We start from the raw sequence: 19,688 nt of genomic DNA, 5'->3' as shown, positions 1-19,688 counted from the left end.
AGACAGACTGCTTGGTAAGGTGACAGTGTGTGTGAGAGAAAAAGACTGGTGTGTGTGAATGTGAGAGAATGTGATTCAGGGAATGAGAAGCCTGTGCACGTGGAGAGTGAGCATGGAAATGAGAGAGACTGGTGTGTGTGTAACAGAGAGAAAGTGATTATGGGAATGAGAAGCCTGTGCATGTGAAGAGAGTGAGCATGAGAGTGAGAAACCTGGGTGTGTGTGAGACAGCATGGGAGGGAGAAGCCTGTATATCTGAAAGAGAACTTGGGAGTGGGAAGCCTGTGTGTGTGTGTGTATGCATGAGTGAGATCAGGTGACTGGTGTGTGTGTGTGTGAGAGAGAGAGAAATAAAGTGATTATGGGAATGAGAAGCCTGTGCATGTGAAGAGAGTGAGCATGGGAGTGAGAAACCTGGGTGTGTGTGAGACACATCATGGGAGGGAGAAGCCTGTATATCTGAAAGAGAACATGGGAGTGAGAGACTGGTGAGTGTGTGTGTGTGTGTGAGAGAGAGAAAGAAAGTGATTATGGGAATGAGAAGCTTGTGCATGTGGAGAGAACAAGCATGGGAGTGAGAGACTGGTGAGTGAGTGTGTGTGTGTGAGAGAGAGAGAGACAGAGAAAGTGATTATGAGAGTGAGAAGCCCATATATGTAAGTAGAACACGGGAGTGGGAAGCCTGTGTGTGTGTATGGCATGAGAGAAACTGTTCAGGAAGGTGACTGGTGTGTGTGTGCCAAAGACTGTTTGGGAGATGATTGTTTGAGAGACAGAAACTGGTCATGGGGGCATGACTGGTATGGTGTGTGTGTGTGAGAGACATGGGCACTAAGGAAGAGGACCATAAGTATAGAGCTTAGCTTCTACTGCTGCTTCTGGTGTGTGCCACTGCCTGCAGGGAAGGGGAGTAGGAGAGCTGCTGGAGGGGGTAAGTAAAGATGGCTTTAAGTTTATTTTTCTTGATTGACTGCCATTTTAATTGTGTGATGTCTGCTTTTTTTAAATATTTTATTGGTGTTTGGAGAATGTTTAATAGTTTTTATGAGTTTTTAATTGTTGGATGTTATTCTGTTCATAGCTGTTTTGAAACATTTATTCTGCTTATTAGTATAGTTTTACAATTATTTCTGTGTGGGGATCTATAGCTGCTTGCTATTCTGTTTTCCTAATAAGAGGTGTATTGGTTTTTAGGACCTGATTTAATATTTGTGGTGTTGCCTTTTCATAGATAGGGTTGCTCCTGTTTTGTATTCCATAATACAGGTGTAACTGTGTGCGGATTAGTTTATGTGCATTACTACAGATCCTGGGAGTATGTTAGGTCAGTTCTGTGTCTGTTACCGAGATGAGATATTTTGCTAGCATGTAAGCGTTTGTATCGGTCTTATTTGTTGTGTTTTCTCAGAGGACATGCATTGGTGGTAAACTGCTGTCTTTTCATAAGTAGGGCTATTGAGAACTGAGTTAATTATATTAGTCCGGCCCTCTAAAACCATTCCAATTTCTCATGCGGCCCCATGGGAAAATTAATTGCCCACCCCTGCTGTAGTACCACGGATCAGTCCAGACTCCCGCCCGGGCTGTGGTTTCTTTTTGATTCGTCTGCTTGAAGGTTTCTTCTTTTTTTTTGTTTGGTTCTTAACAGCATTTTGGATCCACTTACTTCCTATCGGAACTTCAAGGCACCGGAAGCCTTTCCCAACTGGATATCTGTGTAAGAGCGGTTCTTTCATGTGTTGATAGTTCAAATTATATGTTGGGTGTTACTTGCTTGATCTTCTACTGGTTTCTACCTTTTCTTGCTTTGATAACATTTATACTGAAGGGATGCAGGGTGAGCACTGTCCTGAATCAGGATATCCTTTAGTTTTTCCTCTATCTTCATCTGCTGGACAGGAGGCTCAACCCACTGTCTGGACTGATCCATGGTACTACAGGAACAAAAATTAGCAGGTAAGAACCAATTTTCCTATTTTTACTACAGATGGAAGGACATACTTCTAAGACTTCTGTACTGGAGTTGTGTAAAATTTGATCCCATAGTAGACTCCTAACCCTAGTCAGAGTTTTTGGTAGAATGGGTACCCATTTACATGTGGTGGTGGTCAACTGCCTTGGCGTATTTGAATTTTTTGAAAAGAATATAGAGTTGACTCTCTCTAAAGATCCTTTGTCTTAAAATTTGTCCTATCTCCTCCCACTTTTTCACTGCTTGGTCATGAAGGGAATAGCTCCTCAAAAAAAAAAAAAATACAGTTCAAGCAGGCAGACATAACAGTATAGCTTATCTTTGGAAATCTGAGTCCCAGCTCAGTCACTGGAGTAGCCACCTCAAAGAAATTGCTTCACTAAAACATCTCATGACATTCTTTAAAAAGTCTAAAATAGATAAATATGATTATGTGAATACATTTTTCTGGGTGATGAAAGTATACTCATACTTTCAGATGGCAGAAAATTTGCGAACCCGCACATAGATGACTTAGATACTTTAACTCAATTGTAATTTATATTTCTTGTGTTCCTTTATTTTAATCTGCCTTGATGTTATCAGCAGAAGTCAAGGAATCAAATTCAAATATATGTAAATGTTGCTGGTTAAAAGTCAGCCAAGGAGCCTATGCGTTAAAGCTTAGTATACATGCTAAGACCATTTATAGCAAACACACAAAAATAGCATGCTAGTTACGAAAGCCCCAACATGCACACTAAGCCATTCTGAAAAGGTTAGTAGTCCTAGTGATAACATAAGCATTCATATGGCTGGGTTGTGAAGGTAAAATCAATTGGCAGATGGGTCTGTCTGGCAGGTTGTAAGTTTTGTAATGAACTAGAATGGAAATGCAGACAGGTCTATCTAGTAGGAAATGCAAAGGACCTAGGAGGCCAGATGTTGCCATCTATTTAGATCTAATCTTATACACTCTTAGCAAAAGACTGTGGATTACAAAGTAAGACAAAATTGTCCTTGATAAGGAGAAATCTTGTAGGCAATTACTCAATGGCTGGCAACTGGGATATATCCTTAGCAGTGGAGATAAAATAACTGGGCAGACAGGATGGGCAGAATTGTCTTTTCTGCCATCATTTACTATGTAACTATGATATTTTGGGGTCTCTATTGGACTGACTTGGAGCCATGATAAATTTGAATAATGTGTTACCAAACTGATGTCTCTGAACATCAGTTTGGTAACACATTTCAGTTGTTCAAAGGGCTTGTTGAGCTTTTTGTCTAATATAGTACAATGTTGTAATGTGTCTTAGTGTTCCTTAAAGAGAAATAATATCCCCTCACCAACCCAAATTTACTGTCCTATTTAAATATGGTTTCTTTGGCTTTATTTATATGTTTATTTCCCCTCCTATCCTTTTTATTAGTAAAGAGCCCAGGCTTTGGGTGGAAGGAGACATTTACCGTAAAAAGTTAAAAGACCAGGAAAACAAGCACAAAATGGCAGTGACCATAATCCTTTCTGGAGTGGATGACATTTCTATCAATGACCACAAGAACAAAGCAAGTAAAAAAGACGACTCTGACTTGGTAAGCCATTTCCAAACATGGCTGCTTTTAATGTTCACAGCTATTGACCCACCTGTAGGGGGGGCAGTCAGGCTCCCAGGATGTGGCTGTTAACTCTTGCTTTACTCTTAACTCCTTCCAATTCTTTCTTCTCTAAGCTGAGTAACTGTTCCCAGCAATAACATCACTGCCTTCCATTGCCCCCTACAGGTTAGAGTGAAAGGTAGCATATGTTGTACAAACGTGAAAGAGGAAAAACTGTCAATGAAACATTAGCCCTGCTCATAATTGTGTTTTGGTTGCTCTCTGAGAAGTAAGGCTTTGCTTGGATACTGGTCTGTTCTCTGGATAGTTCTTTGCCATGTCAGAGCCACAAGCATGAAGAAGTTAGAGAGCACCACCTGGGTTTGTTATGAGAGAAGGTTGAAGGTCCTTCATTCCCTGATGGTGGTCTTATATGCATCTTTTCATGTCTTGTGTGAGGTCTCCCACCCTCCCCATCCCTTGTTCCTCCTCCCCCCTCTTTGTTGTTTGATATAAACGTGAAGGACTATCTAAGAAAGCAAAGTATTGCAGTGGTGGTCCTCAGGGGGAGGGATAGATGGTGGACTTCCACAGTTGCTGTAGAAATCCGCATCTCCACTGCAGTTGACCGGGCTCAGAGGCAAAATAATTCTTTCATTAAAAGGGCATGGCCCCCCCCCCACCACACCCCCTATTCTTGTTGAAGATCTTTGGTGTTCTGGCCTAGGAGGGGAGGGGAGGATGGGAATGATGTCTTGAGTGTCAGGGAACAGAGGGATTTGGGCTTCTAAGTGGAGATCCATTCATGTCACAGAACCTGACAATGTGTGTCTGAGCCAGTAAGTTGATATCGGATCATTTTTGGGCCGATTCAATGGCAGTGCTGCATACTGCCGTGCCGAGATACAGGGTTTGACTGCCAGCCCAGATCTTCTGACTCCCAGGTGTGTTGGGGCTGGGCATACTATCAGGCCAATACAGTACAGTGCGCACTATTAGCCCGGGTTAGGACGAGCGTTTTTGACGCACTAGCTTTACCCCTTATACAGTAAGGGGTAATAGCGTGTTGAAAACGCGTGGCCAACACCCCCCCCCCCCCCCCCCGAAACAAATAGCACCCGCAACATGCATATGCATGTTGATGGCCCTGTTAGCTATTCTCGCGCGATACAGAAAGTAACGCCTGCCGGCACCGGGAAAGTGTACAGAAAAGCAGAAAAAACTGCTTTTCTGTTCACCCTCTGACTTAATATCAGAAATAAAAAAAAAAAAAATCAGAAATTAAAAAAAAATTTTTTTTAAATCAGCCGGCGGCCTGCGGGTCGGAAGACGGATGCTCAATTATGCCGGCTTCCGTTTTCCGAACCCGTGGCTGTCAGCGGGCTCGAACAGACGCTGGTAAAATTGAGCATCGGCTGTCAAACCCGCTGACAGCCGCCGCTCCTGTCAAAAAAGAGGTGCTGGGGATGCGCTAGTGTCCCTAGCGCCTCTTTTTACTGCGAGCCCTCATTTGCATACTAAATCGCGCGCACAGGAGAGTGGCCTGTGCGTGCGTCGGGAGAGCGGGCGCTCGCCTCGGAGTGCCGGCTCTCCCGCGGGTTTTACTGTATTGGCCTGTATGAAAGCAGCATTTACTGCCTCTGAGGAGGAAGGAGTCGCATTGTGCAACAGTGACACTTAGTGGCAGGATTTAGGACCCATGATTGCTAATACTAGATGAGGAGTGTTTGGAAATGGGGGTTGTTCTTGATTGCATCCCACTCTGTTTCACATTTATTTTTTTATTGTCTTTTTGGTCTAGCAGTTTTCACCTGTTCATTTGGGTTTTCAAATTAATCAGAACCAGCCTCTGGGGCTGCTGTGCCATAAGAACATAAGAAATGCCATGCCGGGTCTCTGACAGTGGCCAATCCAGATCACAAATACTTGGCAGGATCCCAAAGAATAGATCCAGTCCTCCTTTCTCATAACCAGAGATAAGCAGTGACTTTCCCAAGTCTAGATCTTTTTTAAAACCCAGCTACATAAACTTCCTTTACCACATCCTCTGGCAACAGTAATGTCATTGCAAATCACAAAATGCTTCATTTTGTACCCCGTCATACTTCAGGTTAATATTCTATGTTAAAGTTCCTATTATTTTTTTCTCGCTCCTAGTTTTACGCCTCCCTGTTTTATTATAACTGTAACTGTTATTGTTTTAGCACCTATTATTTATTTGTCGTTCACTGTTACCGTTTATCACCCCACTGTTTATTGTAAACCGGCATGATGTGATACCCTCACGAATGCCGGTATAGAAAAAACTAAAATAAATAAATAAACAGTTTAAATTGTGCACTGAGTGAAAAAATGCTTTCTCTGATTTGTTTTTAATTTGCTACCTAGCTTCATTGAGTGTTCCCTAGACCTAGTACTATTAGAAGAGGAAAAGAATCATTCCCTATTTACCTGTTGTTTATCTATTCATTTATTCATTCTTAGTAACTCCCTACTCAGAGAGATCCGTGGTTGGTGCGATGTACAGTAGCATAATAAAATCAATAATAAATACAACTCCAAACTGTACAAAAATGAAATACAGAACAGAAAATAAAATACATTTTCACATAGATAAGCAGCTGAATTAGCCATGCTGTCTGGGTAAGTCTTCCGTGCCACTAGGTGGCGGAGCTCTCTAAGTCTAGCAAAGTCTTTCAGCTAGGTGCTCCCTCCTATATGTTCTCTGATCCACCTTAGACTACTCAGTCAATTTTTTTCCATGCGGCAGTTGGCACACGGAGCTCTGCTCTCCTGTGAGAGAACTTTGTGAAGAAAAAGAAAATCATCTTAAATTTAAAGGTTTGATCAGAAAATCATCACTAAACAAAGAATGCCACGTCTTGGCTTTAAATTTTGCATCTGTGGCAAAATTATGTCGGCCACCGATGGCCACAAGGTGCGTTATATTTGTCTGGGACCATCCCATGACCAATTAAATTGTGAGGACTGCGGACGCATGTCCCCACACCCCCAGCGTCTGTGCGCTGCAAAAATGCAGGCGCTACAACTAACTGCTACAGGTTCTTATGCCCCTTCTGAGGCCTCGGTGCGATCCTCCCCAGGCACAAAGCGAAAAAGAACTACCTCCTCATCGAGGAGGGCTTCTTCTGTCGACCCTCCCTCATCAGGACACCCGCAATTGCTCTCTCGGCTGGGATCAGAGCGGGTGATGCGTCTGCGGCATTGCAGCCGCATGCTTCACCGACGCATCCACTTCTAGAGGACAGGCGTGTTGAAACTGCTTCGAAGCGTCGACTCATCGAAGCGAAGCCGAGCGGTCGGCGCACCGGCGCAAAGAGGATTTTGCGCTGAAGCTTTATCATGCCGGCACATCGTCGAAGCATACCACGCATCGACGCAGGAGCGCCATTACGACGCACCCTCGATTCACCGACGCAGACGAAGCGCGTCGGTGCACAGCCAATGCAGACACCTATCAGTCAATATAAAAAACACCATTCTGGCCATAAGAGGCCTCGGGAAGCATCGCTATCATCAATAGGGGATCTGGACAGAGATATTTCACCATTTCGTTCATCCATTTCTCCTTCACCGGGAGAGATGTCTTCTACTTCCCTTCCATCAGAAGGACCTCTGGCTCCAGAACAACCTTTAGATATTCCACAACTTCTGCCACTGAAACCGCCTCCATAGAAATGGCGGCCACTTCAAGAAGGGCTTCGCCCCACTCCACCTCAACCTGTGCCAATGCCTTCCACTTCAGACTTCGCTACACAGGCCATGAGCCAAATCACAACCATACTGACACAGTTTTTACAGTCAGTAGAATAATCTCAGCATCCACCTTCAGTACCTGCAGACGCATCACAACCTGCAGTGGAGCCAGTCATTCCAGGACCAGCACCAAAGGTCCCCTTCCACTCAACCACCATCTCAGACACATGACTTAACAGATACGGATACTTCATCCACGGGCTACCCCTCTGACCCGGAAGTGGTTCCCCCAGAACAGTCTTCGCCTCCAGAAGACCTGACGTATTCGCAGTTTATTGAAAAGGTAGGACAATTCTTGAATGTGGAGACGTGTCGACTTCCTGATCCAAGAAATGCTTGGCATATTGAAGATTTTCGACGCTCCTACAGAACGTGTGGCTCTCCCGCAGCACTCGGTATTAGCAGCTCTGATGGAAAACTCCTGGGACACGCCACTGACCAGTCCTCCTACATCAAGGAAAATAGACTTAAAATACCGGATGAAAGATTCCTCTTTTCATACATCAATTCAACTACTTCATAATTCTGTGGTAGTTGAATCCGCAATGCAGAAAGCCAGAAAATCAAGAATTCATTCTAATACCCCACCACACCGGGACCAAAAGTCACTGGATGATTTTGCAAAGAAATCCTTCCAGTCCACGATGTTGAATGCTCGCATCCAGAATCATCAATTCTACATAACCCAATATCTGTTTGAGAATCTCCAGGCATTGAAATTGTCCATGCAACAAGCTTTACCGGATGTCACCCTTCCTCATCAATATCATAACATCTTCACAAACACAGTTGCAGCGAGGCGCTTGGCATGGTTGCGATCTAGCACCATACGGACGATGTCCATGAAAAATTGGTGAATCTACCCTGTCGTCCCGAAAATTTGTTTGGAGACAAATTTACTGAAACGGTAGCTAAGCTCAAGGAACAAAAGATGGCTGTCCTTTCCTTGACCACTCCTCACATTCCATCCATATCAACGTCCTTATACGTCCTCCACAACCTACAGAAGGGCCCCATTTAAATCCTTTAAGCCCTTTTCATACTTTAAGCCTCAAACCTCCCAGCAGCCTCGCCAATTTCCCTATCAAGCTCAAGCACCACGTCAACGTGCAAGGGCTGCCCGTCCACCACAACAGCAGGCGGAATCTTCACCCGCAAAGCCTCAATCCTGTTTTTGAACCTACCTTTGCCACCATCACAACCCTCTCCAGTGGGAGGCAGATTAACCAAATATCTACCAGCCTGGAATCAAATAACCACAGATCAGTGGGTTCTTACAATCATATGCCAGGGTTACACCCTTCACTTTTCCTCCCTCCTGACCCTTCCTCATTGGGTTCCACAGAAGCAATTAACATCTCACAAAGAACCTCTGTTGAAAGAACTTAAATGCTTCTGCACAACAACTGCATTCAGAAATTACCTTCAGAAGGATTCCGCCAGGGATTCTATTCCCAATATTTCCTAATTCCCAAGAAATCGGGAGGTCTGCGTCCAATCTTGGATCTACGACCCCTCAAACACCTCTACAGGGAGAAATTCAAAATGACTTCGCTCAAATCCATCCTTCTCTATCTTCAATCAGGGGATTGGATGTGCTGGCTAGATCTGAAGGATGCGTATGCACATATCCCAATGCACCCCAGTTCCTGGCGGTACCTATGCTTCCAAGTGGACAACCAGCACTTTCAATACAAAGTCCTTCCCTTTGGCCTTTCTTCTGCCCCCAGAGTTTTTACCAAATGTCTCACAGTGGCGGTGGCGCACCTTCGTCGTCAGGAGGTGCAGATATTCCCTTATCTGGAAGATTGGCTTCTAGTAGCACCCAGTCGAGACCTACTGCAATCCAATCTTCTCCTCATACTTTCTTGTCTCGACAACCTCGGTCTTCTCAAAGACACCATACAGGACAAAGCTTTCCTCCCTCATCCGAGAGCTCTAGCCCTCTCTTTGCTGGCTATGGATCTACTACACCACACGACTACAATAGCTCACCAGATACTGTTCTAGGACACATGGCAGCAGCCATATATGTGGTCCCTCACACACGCCTACACATACGTCGTCTGCAATGGGGCCTGAGTTACAATGGATCCAATTCCTTCATCCACTGTCTACCCTAATTGCCTTAACAGACAGTATGAGAAAAGACCTCCAGTGGTGGCTTTCTCCGTCAATGCTACAGACTGGTTCACCCCTATGGACCCCTTCGTCATCAGATAATACTCACCATAGATGCGTCCCCCAAAGGTTGTGGAGCTCATCTGGATCACTTAACGATTCAAGGTCTATGGACTGCACACAAAAACCTCCTTTTGTAACTTTGCCTTCTATACCGATGTTAATTGATTTTCCCCCTAGTTCTATTGTAAACCGGTACAATAAGACTTGGTCTTGAGCATCGGTATATTAAAAGAATTTAAATAAATAAAATAAATAAATAACTCAAAGCGGTGAGAAACGCCCTTCGAGCCTTCGAAGAATCTTTACGAGGGAAGATAGTAATTCACACAGACAACCAGGTAACAATGTTCTACATAAACAAGGAAGGAGGGTCCGGTTCTTGGAACCTTTGCATAGAAACTGTTCTGATCCTGAAATGGGCTCACCAGAGATCGATTTCTCTTCAAGCAACTTATCTGCCCAGCATCCAAAACTCCAGAGCAGACAAGCTCAGCAGAATCTTTCATCCCCACGAATGGGAACTAGACCAGGCAGTAGTTCATCAAATCTTCTCCGTATGGGGTCTCCCTTGCATAGACTTCTTTGCAACAGAGAACAACAGAAAACTGGAAGCCTTTTGTTCAGTCTACCCGAGCCCTCATCGACTCGCTTCGGACGCCTTTCTAGTGAATTGGTCTCACGGCCTCCTTTATGCGTTCCCTCCGATTCCGCTCATATCACGTACGAGCCAAAGAAGAATAGGCATCTGTCCCAGTTGATACCCAGTGCTGTGATGCCCTTGAAGCAATCCCATAGCGAGGATCACTAATCTTCCATCGGTGTTGGGGATCCACGACAATCTCCACCAGTCCTAATGCCAGTCACCCGATCTGCCTCACAGGTCCCAAGAGGATCTGGCCACCCCTCCTTCCTCTCAGTGTTGGCATCAGCAACGTTCAAGGAGGAGATTGAGTGGCGAGTACAACAGGCAGTTAAGCAGGTGATGCAGGACATCGTTCCTGTGGCATTGATGGCACCAGAGCCAGTACCATCTGTCCTAGACACTCTCTATTGGAGACGCTCTGTGCACTCATTGGTGCACTACTGACCCAGCTGGTGTCTGTTCCTGGGCTAGCATCGGTACTCGTCGGGGCACTGCAGCCTCCCACTGCCAGTACGATGGTCATTGCCAGTTCCTCGGAAGATGAAGCTCTGCCCAGGTCGGCTGAGATGCCGAGGCTTGCAGCCCCATGTCCAGCTTTGCTGATGCCTGCACCTCTGGACGAGGCAGAATGCCTAGGGCCCCATCCCCTGTTGCTTTGTGAGGATGAGAGTCCCTGTGACCCTTGGGGGGATGACACCACGGTGTCGTCCTCTGATGGCTCTGAGGGTCTCCCCTCAGACCCTTTCCCCAGAAGAGCGAAGGAAGCCTCCACCTGAGGACTTCGCCATCACACTCATAAAACCTATGACGGTTGAGGCTATCCCATTTCTGTTACTGACAGAAGGTGATGCCAGACACAAAATGCTTGAAATCCTCCAGTTCATGGTTCCTTCTAAGGAGATTGTGGTGATCCCGGTACATGATATCCTTAAGGAGTTGCTGCTGAGGCCCCTCACAGTGCCTTCCATGAACAAGAAAGCTGACTGGGTTTACCTCATCTAGAAGGCTGCCGGATTCGATAAGCAACAGCTGCCCCATCAGTCAGTGGTGGTCGAATCTGCTCTCAAGAAAGCCAAGCGTTCTTGGACCCATTCCTCAGTGTCCCTAGGGAAGGATCACAGAGCAATGGATGCTCTTGGGAGAAAGGTGTTTCAGGGAGTCTTGCTCATTGCCCGCATAGCTACCTATCAGGTTTATAAGAGCAGGTACTCATGGGACATCTGGAAGCAGGTGCAGGAAGTGGCCGAGCAGCTGCCTCAACAGCAGCAAAACACCCTCATGTCACTGGTGCGCAAGTGTTTGGAGTGTGGAAAAAACAAGGTCTGTGCAGCCTACGATGTTTTTGAGACAGCATTAAGAGTCTCTGTAGCAGGAATCTGCGCCCGCATAATGGCTGCAGGCCTCTGATCTCCAACCAGAGGTACAGGAACGACTCACTGATGGGCCATGTATGGGAGAGAATCTCTTTGGAGATGAGGGTGAGGGATGCTGTGGCCCAATTTCGGGACCATCATGAGACTCTCTCCAACAACTCTCCGCCAGCGCTCCAGACCAGTCATCCTCTTCCAGGAGGCTGTCGATGCAGAGGCCAAGGAAGTCCTCTTTCTGCCAAAGAAAGTACTATCCTCCGCCTACTCAATCCCGTTCTCACGGCCAGCCCAGTCAGCAGAGAGCTCCCAAGCCCCAGCCGGCTCCTCAGTCAAACCCGGGGAAGGGGTTTTGATTGAGCTGCAGGGAGATGGACCCTTGGGGGCAGGCTGCAGTTCTTCGTGAACCAGTGGCCCAGTATAACTTCGAACCAGTGAGTTCTGCCCATCGTCCATCAGGGGTGCCAATTAAATCTATTGGATGTTCCACTAAATTGCCCTTCATGCCCACATTGGGGGCCAGTAGTACATCAGGAAATACTACTAGCAGAACTCTCCTCCCTCTTAACGGCCAGAGCTGTTGAACCCGTTCCACAACAGCAAAGAGGATGGGGAGTTTACTCCAGGTACATCCTGATTCCAAAGAGAACAAGAGGACTTCATCCCATCCTAAACCTGAGGGCCGTAAACAAATTTCTGGGAACATTTTGTTTCCTCCACAACCTTCAATGAAACAAGTAGATTTTAACAAGCTGAACACAAATATGCCTTTATTATGTCTGTATCACGTACCGTTTGCCAGAAAAGTGTGATATACATTAAGCATTGTTATGTGTCTGTAGCGGCATAAGCTATAATGGCAATGTTGGCACCAGAAAACAAAACTCAAAATGTTTTGCTGCAGATTTTCGTTTGTAATCACTGTCCGATGCTTCGTGGATGAGAGTCCAACAATAGTCATCCAGCATGGAGGGGTTCCATTTGCCTTGATACTATTTCTCCATTTTGACAATGTCTTAATGAAACCTTTCACCATGTTCGTCATTCACAGCGCCAAGGTTGTCTGGGAAGAAGTCCAAGTGGGAATGAAGAAAATGTATCTTCAATGACATGTTGCACTTCATCAATTTGTATGCCTGAAGCAGATTTTCAACCTGCTCGACATAGTCTGCTGCCTTATAGTTGCCTAGAAAGTATATGAAATTAAATCCACAAGCTTTAAACTCAACAGTTTTAGCAATACAATTCGCTCTTTCACACAGACGTTGCATAGGAGACTACTTATTGTAGCTGCTTATATAAGGCTGCGTTGTCATGGAAACAAGTTGGAATCTTGCAGCCGAACTGGGGCTTGCCCGAGCAAGTTCTGGCATGATCAGGCAGAGTTTCTTGGTGTATTTTTTAAAAAGTTAATCTCCGTTACATGTTACGTTGCTTGCCATCAAAAATTTGACATGAATTTTAAAAATCATATAAACTACTGACAGACAAAATATATATACGCGAGAATGTTTTAAAATTTCACAATTATTGTAACATAAAATTGGCCGTTTCTCAAAAACCTTATGTGATGTATAAATTTCAAAGTAATATCTGTGATCAACATCAAAAAATCTATTTGGAACACCAAAAAGCCTGAAGGAAACAAAATCTTTGCTTAGTGTTTTTTAAAAAAAGAAAAGTTCAAGGTGGTTTCCCTGGGCACCTTGAGTCTACTTTTGCAACAAGGGGTTTGGCTATGCTCCCTTGACCCACAGGATGCATACACACACATCGCGATCTTCCAAGATCACAGGAAGTATCTCCGATTTGTAGTGGGGGAACAGCACTTCCAGTACCGGGTTTTGCCTTTCGGGCTTCCATCTACCCACGGGTGTTCACAAAAGGCATAGCTGTGATGGTGCACCTCTGCAGGCTGGGAGTGCATGTTTATCCTTTTCTGGACAATTGGCTGGTCAAGAGCACAACTCAGGGACAGCCAGTCCATGCGCTTGACCATCCGGGTGTTAGTCACTAGGATTTGTTCTTAACTACCCAAAGTTCCATCTCAGTCTGTCACCTCAATTGGACTTCATTGGAGCCCTACTAGACATGGCTCAGGCCAAGGATTTTCGGCCACGCCAGAGGGCTGTCGCAGTAGGAGCCATTGTGACGGACATTCAGCAGAGCCAGCAGGTATCTGAGTGGCTCATGTTGAGGATGTTGGGCCACATGACAGCGACCGTCCATGTTACTCCCTTGGCACGATTACACATGCGCAGAGCCCAATGGACTCTTGAGGTCTCAGTGGTGGCAGGCCACACAGAGCCTCCAAGATCGCATCCAAGTCACCCAGTCCCACCAGGACTCCTTGTCCTGGTAGCGTGTGCTTTCCAATCTGGAAAAGGGAATCTCCTTTCAGAGTCTTCCCATTCAAATTGCGTTAAACATGGATGTGTCTACCCTGAGGTGGGGAGCTCATATGAATGGGCTTGGCTCCTAGGGTTTATGGTCTGCTCAGGAACGTTCATGTCAAATCAACTTCTTGGAGCTCCGGGCAATCAGGTATGTGCTATGGACTTTCAGAGATAAGCTGTCCAGCAAAGTTGTCCTGATCCAGACTGACAACCAAGAAGCAATGTGGTTTATCAATGAGCAGGGTAACACTGGATCATACCTCTTGTGTCAGGAAGCAGTTCAGATCTGGTCGTGGGCCCTGTTCCATGGAATGGTGCTCAGGGCCATGTACCTGGAGGGGCATGGAGAATGTGGTACTGGACTGCGTGATTCCTTGAGGAAGTGTACGTAATCATGACCTTAAGTTTGTTTGATACCTAGGCCAAGCTGATGGGGGCAGTCTTTTCATAGATAAGACTGACCCTGCCTTGCTCCCTTTCAGGTTTCCAGGACGATGAAGAAATCCTGTTTCTACAGGGGTTTGCACTTGCAGCACCCCTGCTTTGTCTCTTGGTGGAGAGCTTCCGGATTTCTTCCCCAGGAGGTTTGCTCTCAGTTTTGTCTGTTTCTATTATGCTGAGAGGTCTACCTGGGGGGTGGGGAGGGGAATCAGCAGTGAGTTTTTGAAGTTGAGGTTGAGATAAACGGCCTAGAAACTTTATCATCTCTGCAGCCTTGGTGTCTGCCTCCTTGTGTCCTCCACTCCTTCCGACTTTGTCAGAATGTCTGGAAGGGGGGAGAAAGATGCTAGGGCGTTCATGATATATGTTAGTGTATACCTGCAGGGAAAGGTACACCACTTTCCCCTGTTTTTCTGCCAAGTTCTGGCCAGTACTGCCTTTAGCTTTTAAAAAAGGATTGGATAAGTTCTTGGAGGAGAAGTCCATTACCTGCTATTAAGTTCACTTAGAGAATAGCCACTGCCATTAGCAATGGTAACATGGAATAGACTTAGTTTTTGGGTACTTGCCAGGTTCTTATGGCCTGGATTGGCCACTGTTGGAAACAGGATGCTGGGCTTGATGGACCCTTGGTCTGACCCAGTATGGCATTTTCTTATGTTCTTATACTTCACTGGGTTGACCAAAATGCCTTCCTGCTCATCTGAGCTATCCTGTGGACAGATTGATAAGCCTACCCTTGATAGAGTGCAGTGTGGCTGAGCTTCAGGCCTAGCTTAATTCCTTGCTCAGGGGTTTGGGCTAGTGATCCCGTTTCAGGGATTGCTGTTCATCCCCTGACTCTCTTGACGTCTGATCTGGGTGGTCATATCTGGCAGGTAGGGTCTGCCACAGACCCTGCCGCGGCTTCTTTCAAGTGTTCCCTAGGTATTCTGCCAATTGTGCCTATCAGCCAACCATTGGGTACGCTTCTGCAAATGCGTTCTGTCCTTCAGATGCCAGTGGACTGCAGTTTCTGTCTGGAGGGCTCTGGCCCCAGTTTTTTCTGGTGTTCTCATGACACCGAAGGAAACTGTGCAATCTTTGTCCAAGAATTCTTCTCTTAGTTGACTTTCTAAGCTTTTTCCTGTATACAGGAGGATTTAGACCTGCTTTGCTTGTCAAGAGTTCGCTGATCCAAAACACTGACACTGATTCCGTGAGGCTTCTTGCCAGACTTTGCATCATGCCTTGCCGTAAGCACCTCTGCTATGCATCGGGGTTTGTCTCTATTCTATGGTTTTCTTTTGTGTAGAATCCAAGTTTTTTCTGACCTAGACCCATTATTGGATTGGTTGCCTCACAGGCAAAAAGGAGAAAGGTGGTGCTTTCAGCACTGTGGGGTTCCCCGCTTTGTCATCCTCGGGCAGTCTATAGCTTGGGAATCACCCATTTGTGAGGACTGCCACCCTGCTTGTCCTCGGAGAAAGCAGTGTTGCTTACCTGGAGCAGGTGTTCTTCAAAGACAGCAGGCTGTCAGACCTCATGAAACCCACCCTCCTCCTCTGTGATTTGGGTCTCCGTGTATTAGCTATATCATGGACTGAGGGACTCTGCCTAGGGGGCAGGGTTATAATACAGCTGCACATGCTTAGTAGAGCATGTTTGAAAGCTCTAGAATCTTTGAGATCAAAGTTCTGGGCCTCGATCCGTCCGAGGATGTCACCCATATGTGAGGACTGCCATCCTGATGCCCTCAGAGAACACCTGTTACAGGTAAGCAACTCAGCTTTACAGTGGCCACCCTCCAGTCCTCAGTTACCATAGCTGATTGGAATGAAAAGTTAGATATTACTAGTATTTAAGTCTTCAATTTCACTTTTGAGCTCTGTCAGAAGTCTGGGGTCTATATTATCTTGCCCCAAGTGATTAATTATTCTTTTTTAGTTTGATTTTCTCTATAGCATCTTTCCAGTTCACTGCAATTTGATTCAGTTCCTTTGAATCTCCATTCTCAAAGAATGTTGCTGATGTAGGTATTTCCCCCAATACCCTCCTGAGTAAAGACCAAAGCAAAGAATTCCTTTTAGTTTTTCTGCTATGTCCATTGCTTCACAGAGAGTCTCTCTTACCCGTTTGGTCATCTGGTAATTTAACAGACTCCTTCACAGGCTTCTTGCTTCGAATGTACTTGAAAAAATGATCTTGTGTGTTTGCCTCTCTGGCGAGTTCCTTTTCAAATTCCCTTTTAGCCACTTTATTAATGCTTTATATCTAACTTGCCAGTATTTATGCTCTTTCCTTTTTTCATTTAGATTCACCTTCCAATTTTTGAAGGATGTCCTTTGAATTTAATAGCCTCTTTCAGCTCACCATTTAACCACACTGGCAGTCATTTGGTTGTCTTTTTACCTTTGTTTTCTTTTGTTTTTGTTTTGTTTTTTTTAAATGCATGGAATATATCAAGTTTGGGCTTGTTAAACAGTGTCCATGCTGCATGTGAACCTTTAACTTTTGCAACCATTCCTTTTAGGTTGTGTTCCTAATGTCTTCATTTTAGCATAGTCTCTCTTTTAAAAATTAAATGCTTTTGCTCTAGTTTTCCTTCATATTCTCCCTTCAGTGATTACTAAAGGTTATTACATTATTGCCAAACGGCTCCACCACTGTTGCATCTCGCATCAGATCCTGCATTCTGGTGAAGATTAGGTCTAGATTAGTTACTGCCCCTCCTTCAATTTCGTCAGTTTCAGGACCATCTGCTTCATGAACAATCATTTATGGCTTCAAGAAACTTAACTTCCCTAGTATGTCCCAATGAGACATTTACCCAATCCATATTAGGATAATTGAAATCTCCCATTATTATTGTGTTGCCAGGTTTAACTTTCCTAATTTCTGTTAGCATTTCACTGCCTGCCTTTTTATCATGGCCTAACAAACAGTAGAATACCCCATCACACACAGAATTTTTATCCATAGAGATTCCACAGTGTGTTTTGTTTCCTGAAGGACTTTTATCCTGCGACTCCTCTGTTCCATGCTTAACATATAGCATCACTCCTCCACCAATTTGATTTGACCTCTTGTTCCAATACAGTATAATTTGTTCCTTGATATCAGTGTCTCATTGGTTATCCTCCTTCCACCAGGTTTCTAATTATGTCTGTATCTTTGTTCACTGTCATATATTGCAAATCTCCAATTTTATTTTAGACTTCTGGCATTTGTATACAGACAATTCATATTATGTTTGTGTATTTTACAACCTGCCTTGAGTTGAAATGGGCAGTTTGGAATTATTTATTTCTATGATCTTTATTTAAATGTTCCATGACTGTTTCTGCCCTTTTCACAACTCTCTATTGGGATGTTCATTCATAGCTCCCTGGAGTTCCTCCCCTACCAGGGACCACAGATCCTGGCTCTCTCTAGAGTCCTGTACACATTAAGACTGACCAGTAGGTGTCACCTTTGAGCACCGCCAGACCTATGAACAGTGATGGATGTAGGGTTTTGCCACCCCTAGAATACTGTTAATGCTATCGTGCCTCCCCTACTGCCCCCCCTCCTCCCCCCCCTCCCCAAAAAAAAACATGGATTTAGAAGGTCTAAGGCATGGTTTGCTATTGTAGTTTAAGGGCAGATTCTGTAGCAAAACTTAGAAAAATCTGAAGCACACCGGCAAATATTCCCATTGTTTTTATTTAGTTTTATAAAACTGAAACAATTTTCAAACCTTGCTTGTCTGTGTAAATTATTTCCACTGGGTGAAGAAAAGAGATCTCAAGCATCAGAACAGGAAGGAGATCTCTGGGATGGGGAGAGGGTGGAAAGGACTAAGAATGGAAAAGAGGAAGACTGGGGATGGAGGGAGGAATGTGAGAAGGAAAAAGGGCTGAGGATGGGAGATGGGGAAGATAAAGGAAGGGGAGAATATCAGGTATCCAGAATCGGAGAATAGGTGGAGAGGAGGTTCTGGGATTGAAAGGAGGGAGGAGGAGAAAGTGGGGATGGTTTTAGGATCTGGGGATAAGGGAGAAGTGGGGAGTTTCCGGGGGATAGAATCAGAGAGTTTGAATTACAGTAGACATGAGGGGGGAGAGGTAGGTGTCCCTCCCATGATTCGGTCCTGCTCCACCACCTTGTATCCCTCACTAACCCCCTCCCCAATCTGACACATATACATCCCCCAGTCTCTCTCCTTAGTCCCCAATGATCCCTCTTTGATCTGTCCATGTTTACTCCCTCTCCTCCTGTTCCTTGCACCCTGCCTAAGGAGGGGGAGTGCTAGAGCAGAGAGCTAATGAGTGAGATTCAGTACAGTTGGAAGGCAGCAAGTCTTTAACCAGTCTGCTGCCCCTAGATTTTTCACCAAACAATATATGTGTACCCCAATATTAATCTCACCCTCCTGTGTTAATTTTATTATGTTGATTTTTATTTGCTTCAATTGGAAAATAATGTAAAACAGGAAAAGGTAAGTTTCATACGTTTGAATGCATGCCTTCCTCGGCCTTGCTTCATTTATGTAGTGTAATCATTAACTTACCTCCCTCCCAATCCCTTTATTTATTAAATATTTTATATATCTTCTTTTTTGAAACAATTTATTATAATTAATGATTAAAATGTCCACTATATAGTGCCAATGTTGACTTTTTTTACTCTTTTTACTTTTTATGAAATATCCACTTTATATTTATGATCAAAACGCCAATTACTTGCTATGGGTTTCTGTCGAAAAGAATTCTCAATGAATTTATTCTCTTATGAACCCCATTTAGGTGAAAAATTATTTCGACAAAGAAATGTCCATATTAGACGGCAAGCGCTGATCCATAGCGATGTTGGTTTCTTTCTTTCTCTCAGGCTAAACAGCTCTGAATGACGGCGTTTTTTCTCCCGCACTACCTGATGTGCTTTTTTAAATTGGTCAGCAGATCAAAGTCCCGCCAATGGTAAGGAGGACGTCTTGCTTGTTACGTCACTCGTAGTAGTATCAATCCAGGTGTATTTCTAAATCAGGTGAAGGATGTGGAAATACACAAAAAGGGTCAAAAACTTGAAACAACGGTACATCATAAACAAACAGAAAGGAACACCTTGTTGAAGTATCATAGTCATCATGCCTTATCCCTAAAACAGGGATTACCGGCTAGCCAATTTTTTAGATACAAGAGAATATGTTCCACTAAATATGTTAAATAGATACAAGATAGATACTAAATAGATACAAGAGAATATGTTCCACTGTTTTAATGTATTTCCGCCCTGGAGGCGACTGTTCAGTTCCTTGTAAACCGGTGCGATATGTATTCTTTACAGGAACATCGGTATATAAAAATTAA

General features: G+C 44.6%; 1 protein-coding gene across 9 annotated transcripts in view; it reads left to right on the top strand.

The window, feature by feature from the left end:
• The window catches only part of CDC14B (cell division cycle 14B), a 283,418-nt gene that overhangs the window by 183,604 nt on the left and 80,126 nt on the right, over positions 1 to 19,688 (top strand). For all 9 annotated transcript variants that reach the window (XR_003858911.1, XM_029617847.1, XM_029617825.1 and 6 more), the window contains exon 11: positions 3,385 to 3,547. Coding sequence is in view for 8 of the 9 variants with exons in the window: in XM_029617847.1 (XP_029473707.1) it covers positions 3,385 to 3,547 (163 nt within the window). In the remaining variant the exon portion in view is untranslated. The remainder of the gene's footprint in view (positions 1 to 3,384; positions 3,548 to 19,688) is intronic.

The sequence above is a fragment of the Rhinatrema bivittatum genome, chromosome 1 (assembly GCF_901001135.1).
Source record: "Rhinatrema bivittatum chromosome 1, aRhiBiv1.1, whole genome shotgun sequence".
Taxonomy (NCBI): Eukaryota; Metazoa; Chordata; class Amphibia; order Gymnophiona; family Rhinatrematidae; genus Rhinatrema; species Rhinatrema bivittatum.
Note: the sequence above shows the minus strand (reverse complement) of the source record. Positions and strands in the feature narration are given on the sequence as shown.